Consider the following 21,233-nt stretch of genomic DNA (forward strand, 5'->3'; position numbering starts at 1 on the left):
GGGGGTTTCATGGTAAAAACTGACATTCACAGACCAATAATGATTTAGGAAACAATAGGATGTAAAATACAAACTTTGCACAGTTTTTGTGAAAACAAATTGCAAAAAAAATTTAAGTTTAAAAAAATATCTCCAGGGGGGAATTAATCTGTAATAATAAAAAGAAAAAAAAAATCAAATAAATAAAACTCGGTATCTGCATTCTTGTATTTTTGCCACATGGTGGAGGTATAATACTGTGAATACTCAGGCCTCAATCAGACCAATATCCAAACCATTCCGAAAGAGATTTTTCCATGTTGGGAATCTTTTAAAAAGGAAAACATTGAAAAAAAAAAAAATAAAAACAACAACTCACCTGAACAAAAGCCACCAGCCAACAAAGGTGAAAATGGCAGATGCACTAGCAGGATGCAGGGTGCCCCCCTTGATAAAGTCGGGGGCAACACAGATGCAGAATACCTATGAGACAACCACTCACAGCCTACCAACTCATGGAGGGGGTGATTGCTGGTATTAAACATGCACACTAATGAAGTTCTACAAAGGGCACCAGTCACACAGGTACGCGCAATGCACAGTGTCTGGCTTACAGCCTATTGATGACTCCCATATTATTAGATCAAGCGGGCTGCCTAGCACCATATAAGTGCATTGACATATTAGTGTGCATGTTTAATGTTAACCAGCAACCACCCCCTCCATGAGTTGGTAGGCTGTGAGTGGTTGTCTCATCGGTATTCTGCACCTGTGTTTCCCCCACCTTTATCATGGGGGTCCGGCTGCATCCTGTGAGTGCATCTGCCATTTTGACCTGTGTTGGCGGCTGGTGGCTTTTTTTTCTGGCGAGTTTTTTTCCGAATTTATGTCCTTTTCGGTGAAACTTTTAAAAAGGAAAATTTTCAGAACCAGTTTTTTTTCATGCAAGATCAGATCATTTAAAAATCGTTTCATTCATCCCATTCCAGTGATAGTTGCCATGTTTTGTCTTTTTCAGAGCAAAAATAAATAAAAAGAGCAGTGTAATCCATGGTCTTGTCTTTACAGCTACAGACTTGTGCACTGTAAAATACCTACACAAGTGCTGGATATCGGCTCTGGGAGGATTTCCAATATTTGCTTTGGACAAGAATAAATCAAGCTCATAAAAAGCTTTTTGCATTGGCCAACACTGGATTATACTACAGCTACAAAAGGATGAAATCATATTAGAAAACACCTCTGAACTGTATTGGGGCTTCATGAGCTTGGACTCCCAAAATAACAGGAGCCACTGGAGCAGATAGGCTGTGGTCTCCAGCTCTGCCTCATGATGGACTCTCATAGCTCTTGTGGCTTATGATGGCATCCATCGGGTACGGTGGAGGGGTGATATTAATTACAGGCAGGTATGACCCAGTCACAGACGCTCCCATGGCACGGTGCCTCCCGCAGGCACAGGCTGATCACTGTGCTTTGTGGCTGTAAGCCTCACCTTGGAATAGGACAGAGCCAGCTGCTGGAAGACTGCATCATCTGGGGATTTGCTGTACATAGATAAGCCCTTTTCATCGTCATCGTACGGATAATTAACCACAAGGGAACCTGCAGACACAAGTCAGCTCTGTTAGTACATCCATGTGAAAAGAGGGAACCTAAATACACAGATGGACAATAAAGGAAGACATTACAGAAAAAAAGCTTTTAAAATAACTGTACCATACCTGAGAGATCGGTGCATGACAAAGGGGACCCCCCTGGGTGATTTTTATATCCCAGCATCATACAGCGCCCCCTCTGGTCCCGGACAAGGTGTAAGTGCTTGGTTTACCTGAATTGTTCCATTAATAACACTAAACTGTTAATGGCCCACTGAACGGGGACCAAAACGAAACAACTAAAGTTCCCCCACGTGAGCAACATGAGGCACGACTGAAAGAACATAAGCAGACGTTACATACGAGAGATGATCCATGGAAGGGATGCACAGTGTATATAGGATACACCAACTTATAACCACTGATTGATTGCGGAGGGGACCTCAGAGGGTCCTGCTAATTCTGGGGCCCTTAGTCTAACACGAGATGGCAGCAAATTCAATACAAAACCTAGTAAGAAAGAAAACGGTGACCCCTTCATTACAAAGCAGATAGGATTACGCAGGACTTGTGATGGGCGTACCAGGACTGTAAGAGTAAGGATCCGCGCGGTTTCAAACGTACCAGAGTGCCGGGCCCGGAGTTCTCAGGGAACTCTGGGTAATGGTCCGGATGCAGCAACTTGTGGAAGAATATATATAAAAAAAAAATAGAAAGGAAAAATAAAATAAAATAAGATTGAAGCAAGCGCTCTTTACTAATAGAGTCTCCGGCGTGGCTGTAACTGCTCCCGGGTCGCTCATTCCACTTTTGATCCTGGTGACTTCGGTGATTGGTTGCAGTCAGACGCACCCCCCACCCTGTGTGACAGCATCTAAGTGCAACCAATCACAAACCCTGTCTGCGGCTCTAACATGGTGTGAAACTAAAGAACACGGTTACAGGCTGCAGCGTGTAGCCATATGCTTTATCTGTGCTGGGTATCATAAGACCCGACGCCAATATATATATTTTTTTTCTAGTTTATTTAATTTTACACCACGATAGCAACCGTCACCATGGGGTCTGTGATGGTTGCAGTCCGACACTGTCACTCAGGATGGGGGAGTGTCTGACTGCAGTGGGCGTGGGAAGCAGTGAATATGGATGAGCAATAATGAGCGGCCTGGAAACAGTTACAGCCACACCGGAGACTCAGTAAGTACAGCACGCTTGCTCTAGTCCTCCTATCCCTTCTACCCTTCTAGGCGCCGCTTTCTAGCCCCCACAGACTTATATGGGGACCAGCGTCCGGCCAGATAACCAGGTAATCTTAATTCCAGGCTGGAACAGTTTTGGGTTTGTTTTTTGTTTTTTTTTTAAATCCAGTTAGTCCCGCTGATGCAGATTATCTGCGAGTTTGGCTATTACTAATCAGGAGCACGGAATTTTCCAAAGGAAGTGACAATTGCAAAATATAGGTTCAAAAATATAGGTTTCAAGCTTTAGCTTAAAACCTAAAGAGTTATTCCCAAAATATTAAGCAATTTCCCAACCAATTTATAAAGAATAACTTGTTGAACCCTTGGGGTCTGACTGCTGGAACCCACAGCGATTGTAAGAGACAGTGAGCCCTGAGATCACTGTTCTGCCGCTTGTCAGGAAGGGAGCGGAGGTGTGCACACATGGCTTCTAATCTATTCACCGAAAAGTGCTGGATTTGGTAGTCCCACAGAAAGCAGAGGCTGATCATATACACCTCTGGGTCCATTCCTGACAGGGCTTCCGAGCCCCAATCTTGAGGTTGTAGGTGGTCCCAGTGTCAGACCCAGTACCCAGTGGACAGGGTATAAATTGATTATTTTTGGGAAAAAACTTTCTAAAATATAAATAGACCTAAATATATTAGGGACGTTCATGTACATCAGTTTCAGGGTACGGCGGTTCTCAGAATTGCTCTTTTATGAATGTTGGGGCTTTGACAATGAAGCTGGGAATTCAATTCCTTATGTCTGATGAAACTGCACACCTAATGCTGAAACCTTAATCTCCCATTCTCAAGAGTTTAAAGGTGGTGTCACACATAGCGACGGCGACGTCGCTGCTAAGTCACCATTTTCTGTGACGTAGCAGCGACGTCCCGTCGCTGTGTGTGACATCCAGCAACGACCTGGCCCCTTCTGTGAGGTCGCCGCTCGTTGCTGAATGTCCTGCTTTTTTGCTCGTCGCTCTCCCGCTGTGAAGCGCACATCGCTGTGTGTGACAGCGAGAGAGCGACGAACTGAAGCGAGCAGGGAGCCGGTGTCTGGCAGCCTGCGGTAAGCTGTAACCACGGTAAACATCGGGTAACCAAGAGGCCCTTTCCTTGGTTACCCGATATTTACCTTAGTCACCAGCCTCCGCCGCTCTCACGCTGCCAGTGCCGGCTCCCTGCTCTGTGCACACGTAGCTGGAGTACACATCGGGTAAATAAGCAAAGGTTTGCTTATTAACCCGATGTGTACTCTGTCTGGGAGTGCAGGGAGCCAGCGCTAAGCGGTGTGTGCTGGTAACCAAGGTAAATATCGGGTAATGGTTACCCGATATTTACCTTAGTTACCAAGTGCAGCGTCGCTTCCACGCGTCGCTGCTGGCTGGGGGCTGGTCACTGGTCGCTAGTGAGATCTGCCTGTTTGACAGCTCACCAGCAACCATGTAACGACGCAGCAAGATCCTGATAAGGTCAGGTCGCCCGTCGTGATCGCTGCTGCGTCGCTATGTGTGAAAGGGGCTTAAGGGTATGCCACTAGGTATACACAGATAAAGAGAACAAGTAGAAATCAGCACAATCTTTTCAATCGAAAGTAGTCATTAAACTATCTCTTACTAGTATTGTTTAACATGGATAGGTCCACTCTCCTGAAGTATTAGGTTTATTAATTACTTACATTCTTCAGTGACTCCTGCTGGAAACGTATGAATAAATTAACAACTGGGAGAAACAATTCCACTCATAGATAAAATGTCCCTGTAGAGTGATTAGGTCACTATTTGAGGACCCACCCGAATGACATTCATATCCTCTATAACAGGAGTCTAGCTGCCCAGACATGGATGTTTTTAACCCAGATAGTGGCATTTCAAATTAGGTTCCCGGATTACAGAGATATACCTTGCCGTTGGTTTCCGGGCTTACATGCATTGGCCAATACATAAACTGAATATCTCTTTTTTCATATATTCCTATAGCAGTAATGCAACTCCACAGTTCCCTTATACATTGTTGGCTTTTTAGTGTGCAGCTGTATGCATCTTGTAGTATAAACAGCCAATCACTGAATGAATGAACAAGAGCTCCCTTGAATGTAAAGTTAACTGATTATCACTGTCTGAAGGGGTCTTTAGTTCATAGGGAATACAAGTATATCATGAAACAAAGCATACGATCATACATTTCCGCTTTAAAGGGAATCTTTCACCATGTTTTCGCCACCTAACCTGAGAGCAGCATAATGTACGATCAGAGACCCTGATTCCAGCGATGTGTCACTTACTGGGCTGCTTAGTGTAGTTTTTATAAAATCAGTTTAATCAGCAGTAGATTTTCATTAGAGGGCTACTTGACGTGCTGCAGGTAGTCCACCATATTAATGAGCTCTGTATAACTGCAAGATCTGCAGCAGAGAAAACATTGATTTTATCAAAATGACAACAGCAGTTCAGTAAGTGACAGACATGTTGCTGTTATCAGGGTCTCTGTCTCTACATTATGCTGCTCTCAGATGGGGGGAGCAAAAACCTGCTGACAGATTCCCTTTAAATCGTCTATGCTTAAAGGGGTTGTCCACTACTAGGACAACCCCTTCTGATTCCACATTTCCCCCAGCTAAAATAAACAAGCCCATACCCACCTCCCGTACCAGTGTGGATCCACGGTTCACGCTCCTGGGGCACACGTGCGGTTGTTCCCAGTATCCAATTGGCGCTATGGCGCTAGCTTCTCTCTCCCCACCTTCGGATAGAGGCGCAATCAACAGGATGTGATCGGCAGCCAGAGTGCTCACTCCCTGTTGATATAGGCTCCTTTCACATTGCGTTTTTCCCTACGTTCACAGGTCCCGACGGAGCATCCGTCCGAACCGCCCCTCCCCCACTCTGCAAAGCGTGTTCCAGACGCATGCGCCCGACAGGGCCATTCACAGTTATGGAGCGCACTGCGTTAGCGTGTGCTCTGTTTTGTGCCATTTTTTGCATATATACGTTTCTGCAGACGGACACCCGAACGTAGTCCACTACGTTCGGGTGTCCGTCTGCAGAAATGTATATGTGCAAAAAATGGCACAAAACAGAGCACACGCTAACGCAGTGCGCTCCATAACAGTGGAAAAACGCAATGTGAAAGGAGCCTAACTCGTTTGGTCTGAAGACTGGGAAAGAGAAGTCGGGGCTGACTAGACGAGGGGGCACAACCACATGTGAGCCCTGAGAACATAAACCACGCTGGTACGGGAAGTGAGTAAAGGCTTTTTTTTATTTTACCTGAGGGAAACATGAAATCAGAATGGGTTGTAGTGGTCAACTCTTTAACAGATGAGTTTGAGGACAACGCTAGTCATCCCTTATAGATCAGCATCTTCTGCTCTTCACCTGCACACCATCTACGCAGTAGTTACTGTGCTGGGTATGTCAACATTGTCTCAGTCACTTGAGTCAGACAATGGTGCAATAAACTGAACACAGCCGCTACTATGTAGATGATATACCAATAATTAGAGTATAAGAGGCTGAAGTGCCCGCTGAGCTCCACGGCCTCTTAAAAATTCTTGATTGGTAGGCAAGCCAAGAGTTGGTTTACCACAGATAACTCATCAATATTGTGATCATGGAAAACAACTTTAAGGAATGTTCTCATAAGGCAAAGTGAAATATAAAGCCTTTAAAATAAAAAAGAAATTATATATATATATATATATCCCAATTCACTAATGCAAAGAAGAGCGGATGATGCAGGTGTAAATTGAAGAGAACTTTGATCCAAACACTTCCACGGAGCGGTGAAGAGGTTACGTGTTGTTCTTCAGTTCTGGGTAACTCTTGCATAAGACGGAAGGCACAATAAAGAAGAGTAATGAATAACATACCTCCGTGGAGATTAGCAGACAGAACAAACGGGTAAATTTTCAACCAGTTCATTACAGCCAACGTCTCAAGTTGCGGAGGGTCTGTGATTTGGAAGAACTGGTCAGGGAAATTGCGATTAAGATCATAATTGTTGGTGTTGTTTCTGCCAATGACTCCGTCACGGTCCCCTGCGCAGAGAGAAGTGAGTTATAGTAACTAGGAATGCTAAATCACAAGGCCGCTCACTGCAATATCCACGAGAAGGGAAACTAAGCTCTTATTATCTGAAGAAATAGGAATGTAGGATTTTCACAAGGAAATATATGCAAAATATTTTCTCACAGCTTTTAATTTTGTGTTCGTCCACTGTTTAGTATTCCGTACACAGTACCACTAAGTGTCTACTTGTGACACATGAGGTGTAAAGGCCCCTTTACACACCAACATCGCTAGCAATATCGCTGTAACATCACCGGTTTTGTGACGTAATAGCGACCTCCCCAGCGACATTGCGTGTGTGACACGCATCACCGACCTGGCCCCCCCCCCCCCCGCTGTGAGGTCACCGATTGCTACAAATCTTTCAGGACCATTTTTTGGTCCTTTGTTTCCCGCTGTGCAGCATGCATCGGTTTGTTTGACACCATTACAACGACATAGTTAGCGACTTCCCGTAGGCGTGCTATAGTGTTCCCTACCAGCGAGGTCGTCCTGCAGGGCCGGGATCGCTGGAAAACCTCTAAACGCTGCTGCGTCATTGGCCAGATCTGACTGTTTGACAGCTCACCAGCGACTGTTTAGAGACTTTCCAGCGATCCCGGCCAGGTCGGGATCGCTGGTGGGAGCGCTAGAAAGTCTCAGTGTGTAAAGGGGCCTTTAAAGTTAAAGGGGTTATCCGGCTTATTTTGCTTTTTTTATTATTTACACTATTGGGCTACATTGGGGCAGGTAAGTAGATAGAGACCACTTACCTGCCCTGCTGTCAGCCCCTCTCCCCTGGCTCAGAGGGGTCATGTGACTGCTCCTGCTGTGATTTTGCTACTTCCGGTCATTTCATGTCAACATGGGTAGGACCTTGTTGACCTGCAAATCTGCCACTGCATGTTGCCGCCCTGCTGGGCGGGTACAGTGCAATGAGCCCCGCCCCCCTCCCTGTGCGCTGCTATCTGTGCCCTGTATGTGCTGGACAAATACAGGGTTGCCCTCTCTGTCTAGGACACCATCAGTGCTGTTTGCCCAACAGTGTCCTCAGCTCATTATGTTGTATGGTGCCCGGGCAACTGTGACCCCTCTCCCCCGTGCGCTGTCTCTGTGATGAATGCAGCCTCCCGTGCTCCTCGCTTCTGAATACATTCAGAAGCAGGGATGTCACCTGACACCAGCGAACAACAGCACTGAGCTCTGTATAGGACACTGCAATCATCACAGCACGGAGAAGAGACATCATGCTGCACGGGTGAGAAGAGAGAGCGAGCGGGGGGGCGAGGGGGCAGAGAAGAGCGTGCGCGGCTGACAGAGTGGAGGGCAGAGAAGAGAGTTCATGGGTGACACAGCAGGGGACAGAGACGAGACTTCATGGGGGTGAGAGACAGGGGAGTGCTGGGGGGCAGAGGAGACAGTGCAGTGAGAGAGAAGAGAGTGCATGAGGGGGATTATGTATAATATAGTGTGTGTGTGTGTGTGTGTGTGTGTGTGTGTGTGTGTGTGTGTGTGTGTGTGTCCTATAGACTCACATTAGGAGCTATATATAATTTTCATTACATAGTACTCCTTTATCAGGTGCTGGGGCAGAGAATACTGACAGGGAATGTGTGTGCAGAGGGCAGGCAGGGGGCGGGGCTGCACACTGAGGCCAGGGGCGGTGCCAGCTGTGACTGTGGGTTTGGCAGTCAAACATGTCAGTTAGGTTGTGCTGAATGTAAACAAAGAGCTGCAGAGAATAAAGTGAAAAATCAAGAGAAACAAAAGTTAGAAAACAAAAAAATAATGTAGGGGGTGTTTTATATGACAATACAGCACAGATTAACGTTTTGTTTTTTTTTGGGAGTTTATGTTGGACAACTCCTTTAAATCAATCACTAGATTTCACAATGTAACGAGATTGTAGTGATTTTCAGGATCGGTGACGATCACGGTAGATCAGACCACGACTGAACATATAGTAAAGGCAGACCATAGCAACTAGGAAGTAAACCTTTAAAATATGTGATAGTAAAGAAAACCTTCATTGATCACTAAAAAACCTCTGCAAATATGCACACCAGTCTATATAATGTGCAGATCATTCACTTGGCACTAGGTGACCTTTGTTCTGTCTCCTTCTCAAGGAATAGAGTAAGGCTGGGGCCACACGGGCACTACTGCGATACACTTGCATGACACTCGGCTCGCGCTGGCAGTACAGCAGAGCAGAGTGTCATGCGTGTGTCCTTGCAACTGAGGTCCGTTCGTGCGAGCAGACCTCAGCTGCGGGGGGCGGGCCGGCACTCAGGAGGGGAGGGAGGGATTTCTCTCCCTCTCTCCTGCGTAGTCGGCTATTGCCATTCTCGCACTGCACTGGCAGTACACCGGTGTACCGCGAGTGCAGTGCGATTTTTCTCTCGCCCCATTCACTTGAATGGGTGCGAGAGAGAGTCTCAGCTTACACCCGCAGCATGCTGCGATTGTTTTCTCGGTCCGATTAGGGCTGAGAAAATAATCGCTCATGTGCGCTGTCACACAGGCTAGAATTGGTCTGAGTGGAATGCGATGTTTTATCGCACTCCACTTGCACTGTTTTTCTCGCCGTGTGTCTTCGGCCTAAAAAAAATAAAAGCGCTACAATTAAAAGCCACGTGATTACAGCAGTGTGCACTAATTTAGACTCGCTCCTCTGCAGTGGGAGAGGCGACAATAACAGCTAGTGAATCAGGAGCACAATGCCTGCAGCAAAATATCGGAGCGAGGAAGGGACAAGTTCCATGTTCAAAACAAAAGCAAAGGGATGGAGACATAAATGGGATTTTAACATACAGTATATCACAAAAGTGAGTACACCCCCATACAATTTTGAAAATATTTTACTATATCTTTAAATGGGACAACACTGAAAATATGACCATTTAAAACAATGTACAGTAGTCAGTGTGCAGCTTGTATAACAGTGTAAATTTGGTGTGCTCTTTATATAACAACACATAGCCATTAATGTCTAAACTGTTGGCAACAAAACTGGAGTACACCTCTAAGTGAAAGTGGCCAAATTGTGCCCAAAGTGTCAATATTTTTATGGCCACCATTATTTTCAAGCACTGCTTTAACTCTTTTGGGCATGGAGGTCACTAGAGCTTCACAGGAGGCACTGGAGTTCTCCTCCATCCTACATGACATCACGGAGCTGGTGGATGTTAGAGACCTTGTACACCTCCACCTTCCGGTTGAGATGAAACACATAGGCTCAATAGGGTTTAGGTCTGGTGACATGCTTGGCCAGGACAGCACCTTTACCCTCAGTTTCTTTAGCAAGGCAGTGGTAGTCTTGGAGGTGTGTTTCGGTTTGTGATGTTGGAATACTGCCCTATGGCCCAGGTTCTAAAGGGAGGGGATTATCCTTTGCTTCAGTATGTCACCGTACATGTTGCCATTCATGGTTCCCGCCATGAACTGTAGCTCCCCATAGCCAGCGGCACTCATGCAGCCCTAAACCATGACACTGCCACCACTATGCTTGACTGTATAAAGACACACTTATCTTTGTATTAATCACCTCATTGTCACCACACACGCGGGACACAATCTGAACCAAGTAAGTTTATCTTGGTCTCATCAAACCACAGTACATGGTTCCAGTAATCCCTGTCCTTAGGCTGTGAGTCTTCAGAAAACGGTTTGCTGGATTTCTTGGGCATCATCTTTAGAAAAGGCTTCCTTCTGGGACAACAGCCATGCCGGCCAATTTGATGCCATGTGCGGCGCATGGTCTGAGCACTGACAGGCAGACCACCCACCCCTCTAACCTCTGAAGTAACATTGGCAGCACTTATACATCCATTTTGAAAAAGACAATCGCTGGATATGAAGGGCATGTGCACTCAACTTCTTTGTTCAACCATGGTGAAGCCTGTTCTAAGTAGAACCTGTCTTGTTTAACTACTGTATGGTCTTGGCCACCATGCTGCAGCTCAGTTTCAGGGTGCTAGCAATCTTCTTATAGTCTACGATATCTTTATGTAGAGCAACAATTATTTTTTCCGACCCTCAGAGAATTCTTTGCAATGAGGAGCCATGTTGAACTTCCTGTGACCAGTATGAGAGAGTGTGTGAGAGATAACACCAAATGTATCACACCTGCTCCCCATTCACAACTGAGACTTTGTAACACTAAGGAGTCACATGACACCGGGGAGGGAAAATGGCTAATTGTGCCATTTTAACTTAGGGGTGTACTCATTTTTGTTGCCAGTTGTATAGACATTAATGGCTGTGTGTTGAGTTATTTAGCATTCACACCATATTCACACTAGCATACAAGGTGTATACTGACTAATTTACATTGTATCAAAGTGGGATATCTTCAGTGTTGTCTCATGAAAAGATATAATAAAATATTTACAAAATTGTGAACGCTGTACTAACTTGTGATACACTGTATCTTGTGCACATTTAGGAGACATTTTTGTAATTACCTTCTAGCGCATTCTCATAGCCATCCGGATTCATTGAGGGCATGATATGTATCCTGGTGGTGTGCAGCAGTTGTGTGACTTCAGGATCAGAGCCATAGTTCTTACACAGGTATTCAATGAGGTTTAAAAGCAGCTCTCTTCCCACCACCTCATTACCATGCATGTTCCCAATGTATTTAAACTCTGGTTCACCTGCAATAAGATGAAGATTAGGTGTACAAGACTGATAGTGATCACCATTAAAGAGATACAGCTGGTGAAATAAGTATTGAACACATCACCAATTTTCTAAGTAAATACAGTTAGGTCCAGAAATATTTGGACAGTGACACAATTTTCGCGAGTTGGGCTCTGCATGCCACCACATTGGATTTGAAATGAAACCTCTACAACAGAATTCAAGTGCAGATTGTAACGTTTAATTTGAAGGTTTGAACAAAAATATCTGATACAAATTGTACACATTTCTTTACAAACACTCCACATTTTAGGAGGTCAAAAGTAATTGGACAAATAAACCAAACCCAAACAAAATATTTTTATTTTCAATATTTTGTTGCGAATCCTTTGGAGGCAATCACTGCCTTAAGTCTGGAACCCATGAACATCACCAAACGCTGGGTTTCCTCCTTCTTAATGCTTTTCCAGGCCTTTACAGCCGCAGCCTTCAGGTCTTGCTTGTTTGTGGGTCTTTCAGTCTTAAGTCTGGATTTGAGCAAGTGAAATGCATGCTCAATTGGGTTAAGATCTGGTGATTGACTTGGCCATTGCAGAATGTTCCACTTTTTTGCACTCATGAACTCCTGGGTAGCTTTGGCTGTATGCTTGGGGTCATTGTCTATCTGTACTATGAAGCGCCGTCCGATCAACTTTGCGGCATTTGGCTGAATCTGGGCTGAAAGTATATCCCGGTACACTTCAGAATTCATCCGGCTACTCTTGTCTGCTGTTATGTCATCAATAAACACAAGTGACCCAGTGCCATTGAAAGCCCTGCATGCCCATGCAATCACGTTGCCTCCACCATGTTTTACAGAGGATGTGGTGTGCCTTGGATCATGTGCCGTTCCCTTTCTTCTCCAAACTTTTTTCTTCCCATCATTCTGGTACAGGTTGATCTTTGTCTCATCTGTCCATAGAATACTTTTCCAGAACTGAGCTGGCTTCATGAGGTGTTTTTCAGCAAATTTAACTCTGGCCTGTCTATTTTTGGAATTGATGAATGGTTTGCATCTAGATGTGAACCCTTTGTATTTACTTTCCGGGCGTCTTCTCTTTACTGTTGACTTAGAGACAGATACACCTACTTCACTGAGAGTGTTCTGGACTTCAGTTGATGTTGTGAACGGGTTCTTCTTCACCAAAGAAAGTATGCGGCGATCATCCACGACTGTTGCCATCCGTGGACGCCCAGGCCTTTTTGAGTTCCCAAGCTCACCAGTCAATTCCTTTTTTCTCAGAATGTACCCGACTGTTGATTTTGCTACTCCAAGCATGTCTGCTATCTCTCTGATGGATTTTTTCTTTTTTTTCAGCCTCAGGATGTTCTGCTTCACCTCAATTGAGAGTTCCTTAGACCGCATGTTGTCTGGTCACAGCAACAGTTTCCAAATGCAAAACCACACACCTGTAATCAACCCCAGACCTTTTAACTACTTCATTGATTACAGGTTAACGAGGGAGACGCCTTCAGAGTTAATTACAGCCCTTAGAGCCCTTGTCCAATTACTTTTGGTCCCTTGAAAAAGAGGAGGCTATGCATTACAGAGCTATGATTCCTAAACCCTTTCTCCGATTTGGATGTGAAAACTCTCATATTGCAGCTGGGAGTGTGCACTTTCAGCCCATATTATATATATAATTGTATTTCTGAACATGTTTTTGTAAACCGCTAAAATAACAAAACTTGTGTCACTGTCCAAATATTTCTGGACCTAACTGTATATTTCTAAAGGTGCTATTCACATGAATATCTCACCAGATGTCGATAACAATCCATCCAATGCACACAGGCAAATAAATCAAACCATAGATGTCCATAAATTTAGTGATGTGTAATGATGAGAAAGGACACGGGGAAAAAGTATTTAACACACTTACTGACATATACTTCATACAAAAACCTTTGTTGGTGATGAAAGCTTTAATTCACCTCCTGTACAGAGAAAGAAGTTGCATGCATTGCTCAGGTGTGATTTTGGTCCATTCTTCCACATAAACACTCTTAAAATTCCTGAAGGTTCGGTTGGCGCCTTTTATGAACTCTGAGCTTTAGTTCCTTCCATACATTTTCTATTGGATTCAGGTCAGGTAATTGGCTGGGTCATTTTAGCTGCTTTATTTTCTCTCTCTGAATCCGATTGAGAGTTTCCTTGGCTGTGTGATCATTGGGATCATTGTCTTACTGAAATGTCCACCCTTGCTCCTTCTTCATCATCCTAGTAGATTCTAGATTTTTATCAAGAATGTCTCAGAACAATCATCCTTCCTTCAATCATATAAAGTTTGATGGTGCCATATGCTGAAAAACAGTCCCACTCCAGGTTGTTCCCACCTCCAAGCGTCACTGTTGGTCTAGTATTAAAGGCCTCCAAACATTGAGTGTTTCATGACATCCAAAGGGTTCAACTTTCAAAGGGTTCTGACCAGAGTATATTCTCCTAGTATTTCGCAGGCTTGTCTAAATGTTAACTGCTTGAACATGCTTTTTGTTGAGTAATTGAGTCTTGTGTGGTGAGCGTGCACACAGGCCATGGAGGTTGAGCGCATTACTTTGTGTTTTCTTCAAAATAATTGGCCCTGCTGATCCCAGGTCTTTCTGTAGCTCTCCACAGGTGGTTCTTGGCTCTCAGAAAATTCTTCAGATATTTTATTTTTTCACTCTACTGTCTGAAATCTTGCATGGAGCACCTGGTCTTGGCCAGTTTACGGTGAAATGATGCTTGTTCCCTTTCCAGATTATGGCTACTAGAGTGCTCACTGGGACCTTCAGTAGTTTAAAAATTCTTCTGTAACCAATGGCAACAGTATGTTTTGCAATAATAAGGTTGTGAAGGTCTTCAGAAAGCTCCCTGGTTTTACATATCAAGAGATGTTTCTTGTGTGATGCCTTGATAATGATATACCTTTTTATAGGCCATCAGTTGAACCAGTTGATATTTTTCAATAAGTGACAGGCTTGCTTTCTAATTACTTATAGATTTCAGTTGGTGTCATGACCTTCCATTGCCTTTTCACCTCTCTTTGTTCATGTGTTCATTAATCTTTCCCTGTGTCATCTCTCATTATTACACATAGAACAATAGATCCATAAATTAAGTTATTAGCTTGTGTGAAATGGATGGGTTGTTACAGGCATTTAGTGAGCATTTCATGTCCACAGCACATTTAAAAAGGTATTTACTCAGAAAATTGGTGACATGTTCAATACTTATTTCTCCCTCTTTATATGTTAACCGAGTTTACAATCCCCCATTTTTTTCTGGCTGACAACTCAGACATATTATTTATATACTTATGTGAACTTAGCCTGACATTGTAAATACAAGGACAGGGTTTTCCATGATGTTCCTATAACTGTGGTATCATTATTGTACTTATTGTACACGCTGGTATTGTAATAGATCTTGTTTTACTAGGGCCCACAAAAGACCCCTATACAGGCAATAATTACTATTCTACATACAGGCTGTAGAGGATTCTGCTCCCGTAAGTGCATGTAGGCAAGTCTTGCTTTCAATATTCCTGCAGCTGGATTTTGGGCATCCAGTATGCTATGGTCCTGCGCAGCACACTTTTTTTTGGATGAACTACTAGATATTGCTTTTGGTAGTATGGTTTCGACTTCATTATATTGGGATGACCATATAGACCATGTTCAGATGCCTTCTTTTTTCTAAATATTTCACTACATCAGTGCATCATAACTTACCTGGCTCATGAACATGCGGGTTGTCCGATATCGCCATCACATAAAGCTCTCGTGATTCCACTGACTTGCCAACCGAGTAAAGATGTGTGATGTTGGCGTATTCACTGTTGTACTTCCTCAGGAATATCTCCATGTCAGAATAGTGGTGATGGTGGAAGTCCTGGGGCTGGATGGGGTTGTGAACTGGAGGGAGGTTCTCCGCTTTTACAGTCACCGGAGGTTCAGTAGTAGGTGGTGGAGCACTGGTAATGTCTACTGCAACCGATACTGACGGATGGAGCTGAAAGTCAACCACAGTAGCCGGTCCTTCCTTTACTTCAACTTGAGTAAGGGTTTCTGGCAGGTATCTAAGTGTGACAAAGAAAAGTCACTATTACTAATCCTCATTTACGTAATAAAAACTCATGTTATGAGGGTGCTAGAAAAAAAATACAATGAAAGTGACTAAAGCCATTGTAGCAGGTCACGATTTTCCATACCGTATTTGATACCTTTGGGAGATAAAATATATGGGGGTAAAAAAAAAAAAAAAAAGACGTACTGCCAAAAATAGCAAAAATGATTCAAACGTGAAATCTGATTACTATGCAAGTCATGTTTTGGCTAAATTGTAAAGGGTAAAACCCACCGTAAAATGTGTGGCATTTACACTGTGGAGATACTGTATCACTGCAGAAAAATGCATTGCGTGCACAATTATTAGGGGAGTATTTTGCCCACATCTTTTTTATTACGCAGATTTTCTAACTCTAAGCTGTATTAATAAGTGACACTTATTGGATGACACAAATCAGGTGACGTGTATTGGTGGAATGAGGGAGGGTGCAGCCTAAGGATATCAACAATCTTCATTAAGGTGTGGAAATAGGGTATGTGCACACGTTCCGCAGACACAGAGTTCTAGACGCAGCGTCATTCCTCTTGCGGAGATGCTCGTGGACTCCCGGGAGAACGCAGCGTCTGTGCCCACGACCAGGGTTCCGGGATCAACGGATTTTCGCTGTGTTCTGCCGCTGAGAACACTCACGTCTCCGTAAGCATACTTTGACATGCTGCAGCTCGGAAAGCCGCGCCGCAGGTCAGTTTATGCTGCATAGAAAAGAAGCTCAGTGAGCAGGAGATTTTTATAAATCCCATCCATTCTGCTTGTACTGTACAACGCAGTGTTTTAGGCTCTTTCACGCGTCAGTGAATCTGGTACGTATGTGCTAGTCTTTATACCTACCAGAATCACGGACATACACAGACCCATGTCTCCATGCAGTGTATACGTGTGCCCTTTGCTGATTCCAAGCCGGCTAATTATTCTCATGCATATGCATTTATGCACTGTACAGCGGACCCGGAAGTAGCTGCAGCTGTTAGAGACACAGCGGCCGGGAGACTTCAGCCCCACGGACAGCAGAAGCGGAGACAGGTGAGTTTATCGCCATGTGCTATCACGGATAGCACATGTAGACCCCAGGTGTGCAATGAATCACGGCACACGGATGGACATATGCCTTTTAAACACGTCAGTGAAAAGGTTTATTTTTTTCACTGACGTGTGAAACAGGCCTTAGCAGCATTTTGGACGCATAGTGTTTTTGCTGCATCTAACACTGATCGTCGACACTCATCCAAAAAAAAAAAAAAAAAAGAAGAGTTCTGACTTGGAAAAGTCACAAATTAATACAAATTCTTACAGAGGGATGCAAAACTCATGCAACTGCTAACATTTTGTGGCGAGATCCAGAACCAACAGAAGTTTTGTTTCAAATATTTAAGATGATCACAAAAAAAGGCCCAGACGTATAAGACGTTTAGTGCTCAGAGACACGGCCGAGATAAGGGAGGCTGAAACCGGCCAGCAATGAGGAAGACACTGAACAATCTGTCTTCAGATATTTCTTGGCCCAGTCTTGCTGTTTCCACTTCTAAGGTGTTATGGACTGATGAGGTGGAAGTGACTCTTGACAGACCCGATAGATGGGCCTAAAGTTGGATCAGAAATGGTCACAGACCCCCACTTCAATTCAGATGCCAGCAAGTTAGTGGTGGGTACTGCTATGGGCTGGTGTTATTAAAGTACCACTGCAGCCCTTTTTCTAATTTCACTGCTGGAGTGGTGCGTAAAAAGGGAAAAAAAACCTGTCAGCAGAAATTTCGTAATAAACCTAAAAGATTCCCCCTCTGAAGCTCCTGGGCTGCATTCTAGCAAGGTTCCTGTGCGCACGTTGCGTTTTTTCCCGCGGAAACACTGCGTTTTGAACTGCAGCGTTTTCAGTGCCAAATTGCATGCTTTCAGCTTCCCCAGCAAAGTCTATGAGAAAGCCGAAAAATCAATGCACACGCTACGTTTGTATACGCAGCGTTTTGGATGCCCAGAATCGCTGCGGGAAAAAAAGCAGCATGTCACTTCTTTTGTGCGTTGTAGCTGCATTCTCCACCCATTAAAATCAATGATGTGGGTCACAACGCAACCAAAATGCACTTGGACTGCATTTTTGTTGCGTTCCGCATGCTTTTGACGGAGACACTTTTCAGTTTTTCTCTGTCAATGTCGGTCAATCTCTGTCTGTGGATGTCGGTGAATCTCCCTCTGTCTGTCGGTCTTCTCTCTCTGTGAGTTGGTCGCTCTGTCTCTCTCTCTGTCGGTCAGTCTCTCCCCCTCTCTCATACGCACCGATTCCCGATCACCAACGCGGCGCTGCACGGCTGTCACACTGCTCCGGCGGCTTTTCCTCTTTTGAAAATGCCGGACGCTCATTATTCAACCTGGTATTCCCTGCTTTCCCCGCCCACCGGTGCCAATGATTGGTTGTAGTCAGACACGCCCCCATGCTGAGTGACAGCTGTCTCACTGCAACCAATCACAGCCGCAGGTGGGCAGGTCTATATTGTGCAGTAAAATAAATAATTTAAAAAAAAAAAAAAAAAAAAAACAACGTGCGGTTTCCCCCCCAATTTTGATACCAGCCAGGGTAAAGCCACACGGCTGAAGGCTGGTATTCTCAGTATGGGGAGCGCCACGTTATGGGGTGCCCCACAGCCTAACAATATCGGCCAGCAGAAGCCCGGAATTGCCGCATCCTTTATATGCCAGCGTACCGGGACTTTACCCGGCTCATACCGAATTGCCCTGGTGGGGTGGCAATCGGGTAATAAGGAGTTAATAGCAGCAGCCCATAGCTGCCACCAAGTCCTAGGTTGATCAGGACAGGTGTCTATGAAGTTGACGTAAGATGTAAGTGAAAGTAAATGAACACAAAACACCCGAAAAAAATCCTTTATTTGGAATAAAAGACAAAAAAACCCACCCTCTTTCACCACTTTATTAAAATCCTCAAATACCCCTCTAGGTCCGGCGTAATCCACAGAGGTCCCGCGACGCATCCAGCTCTGCTACATGAAGCTGACAAGAGCGGTCACATACAATGACCGCTCTCTATCAGCTCCAAGCAGAAACTGAAGTGAGCCGCGCGATCAGCGATGAAGTCACAGGTGAGTTGCGGTCTCGGGTGGAGGACTCCAGCTGGCCGCGGGTAACCTGAGTGACGCCAGCGCTAATCGCGCTGCTCACTTCAGTCACTCAGGGGATTAGCGGTCACCGGTGAGTCCTTCACGGGTGACCGCTAATCAGGACGCCACACACAGACAGAGCCGCGGTATGACAATGAAGTCGGGTGAAGTTCACCCGAGTTCATTCTCATCGCGCGACTGTGTCTGCTGTCAGCCGGCATGTAGCAGAGCTGAATTGCCGGGGGAACGCACTGTCAAAAATGCATCCAAAACGCATGCTAAATGCATAGAAAAAGCATCCAAAATGCATGCGTTGTGGGTGCATTTTATTTTACAAACGCAGTGTCCAGTCTGCCAGAGGGTGCGTTCTTTTCTGCACTGCAGAGAACGCAATGTGCGCACATAGCTTTAAAGTATAACAAGTTTATAATTCCAGATTATAGTGGTATAAAATCTTGTGGAATTAAAATACTTTCACCATCTCTTAAACAATATCGCTGCCCACATCCCAATACACACACACAAAAAAAATACATAGCTAGATTATAGAGAGATATCCTGCAGAGATCCCTACACCCTTCAATGTCTTTCATGTGGCACTTAAGGGTGTTTAGCCTTGTATAACCTAATAAACACATTAAATAAAAAAAAAGACATGGGGTCACCCTCATTTTTGATATCCAGCAAAGTAACGCATACAGATGGGGGTTTATATTAGGCTGGGAAGGTCCATGGTTATTGGGCCATAGCGCCAGGGCCCACCGTTGTACCGTGTACCCTGTGTGTTGCGAAGCTCGCTGGGTGTTCGTGTACCTGGCAGAACCCCGGTAGTCGTTGCGTGACAATAGGGTAGATCTTGGAAAGAGGTTGTGAGGGCCATTACAAGACGTGCTTTGTCCAGAGGAACTGCATTATTTATGATTTATGGAAATCGCACAAACGAGCAGCAAAACAAACAAAAAAAACAAAAACAAAAACAACACAGTCCTCTTGTCGAGGCCGGCTGGTGCCATAATATGGGCTACATTTAAGCCTTTGCTATGATACCCCCCCTCTCCTGTAAGTTCATATCTCTATGTCCACGGGCACCATGTCGTACTTACCCAATAACGGAGGCAGTGATGTTGTAGGTCCCCGGAGCCAGCAATCTCTGGAAGTTTCCCAGCTTCCCAGTAGTAATGCTGTGGCTAATCCCGGATACAGATATCGTCACATTCTCAATCCCCTTCTGAGTAACGGAGTCTCTTACAAAACCTGCAGCTCCTATGTGAACCTAGAAGCAAAAAGAGGGAAAATTCATTACATACATAGCTGAGATCTTTGTAGCGTCTACATTATAATACCGGTTTAAATGTTTGATATAGACAGAATTGCTTCACAAGAAAGCTTGAGTAACCCTGTATGTAGCCACTTTACCAGTAATGTTCTAATCCAGAGCGCAAATATCAATCTAGAGCTGCGCTCACAATTCTGCAGTCTTCAGAACAATAAATTGCTGGCTGAGTATTATATTATTATTCTTATTCTTATTCTTATTATTAATAATAATAAAATCTTTATTTTTATATAGCACCACAATATTCCATAGCACTTTACATACATCAGCAACACTGTCCCCATTGGGGCTCACAATCTAAATTCCCTCTCAGTATGTCCTTGGAGTGTGGGAGGAAAACAGAGCTCGGAGGAAACCCACGCAAACACGGGAAGAACATGCAAACTCCTGCAGATGTTGTCCAGGATTGGACCCCAGTGCTGCAAGACTGCAGTGCTAACCACTGAGCCGCCGTGCCGCCCAAGGCAGAATGATTGTCTATAGCTTACATCATCTTCAGGTATCAACTTTAAAGGGTTTGCTCCATATCCATAAATTAAGAAAATTAGAAATATCTTATAAAAGCAAGCAACTTTGTAATTAATATACTAGAAGTTTTATCAGTTCTCAAAAAAATGTGATGGGGATCTTTAATGCTACACATTGTTTATGTTACTGGCCACCTCAACAATCTAATAGGGAGATCTGGTCTAAGCAAGGAGTGAAGCACTTACAAGTTCTTTACTATAGAGTTTGCTAGCGCTGCTCTGAAGCTGGAGACAGCCAGCTACAATGCCCCTGTGCTCCTCTAGCAGGCTGGAATTTCTGGCCACTTGTGCCCCACTGTGGCCTTTGGCTATGTGACTTGCGTCTCAACCAAAGTCCCCATGCTGCCCCAGCCGAAGCTCAGACGCTGGATATTCATCCAACATAGTATAATCTAACTCGCATACTCCACTCTGATAATAAGCAGCTAACTTAAAAGTCACCATCTAACACCTCACAGTTGATCCTTGGAGTAGGTCATCAATATGGGATCGATGGGCATGCAATACTGGGCACCCTCACCGGTCATCTGAAATCTACTCCAGCAGAGATATAAGCGATGTATGTGACAGTACACATTGCTTGATAACTACCGTGCTGCACTTTATCTCCTGAACACT

General features: G+C 44.5%; 1 protein-coding gene across 1 annotated transcript in view; it reads right to left on the reverse strand.

Moving 5' to 3' along the window:
* The window catches only part of CPD (carboxypeptidase D), a 151,469-nt gene that overhangs the window by 59,596 nt on the left and 70,640 nt on the right, over window positions 1-21,233 (reverse strand). Inside the window, exons 4-8 of the mRNA XM_075335230.1 lie at window positions 19,856-20,025; window positions 15,252-15,598; window positions 11,321-11,512; window positions 6,677-6,844; window positions 1,475-1,584 (exon numbers count right to left, since the gene is read on the reverse strand). Coding sequence (XP_075191345.1) covers window positions 1,475-1,584; window positions 6,677-6,844; window positions 11,321-11,512; window positions 15,252-15,598; window positions 19,856-20,025 — 987 coding nt within the window. The remainder of the gene's footprint in view (window positions 1-1,474; window positions 1,585-6,676; window positions 6,845-11,320; window positions 11,513-15,251; window positions 15,599-19,855; window positions 20,026-21,233) is intronic.

The sequence above is a fragment of the Anomaloglossus baeobatrachus genome, chromosome 2, assembly GCF_048569485.1.
Source record: "Anomaloglossus baeobatrachus isolate aAnoBae1 chromosome 2, aAnoBae1.hap1, whole genome shotgun sequence".
NCBI classification, from domain to species: domain Eukaryota; kingdom Metazoa; phylum Chordata; class Amphibia; order Anura; family Aromobatidae; genus Anomaloglossus; species Anomaloglossus baeobatrachus.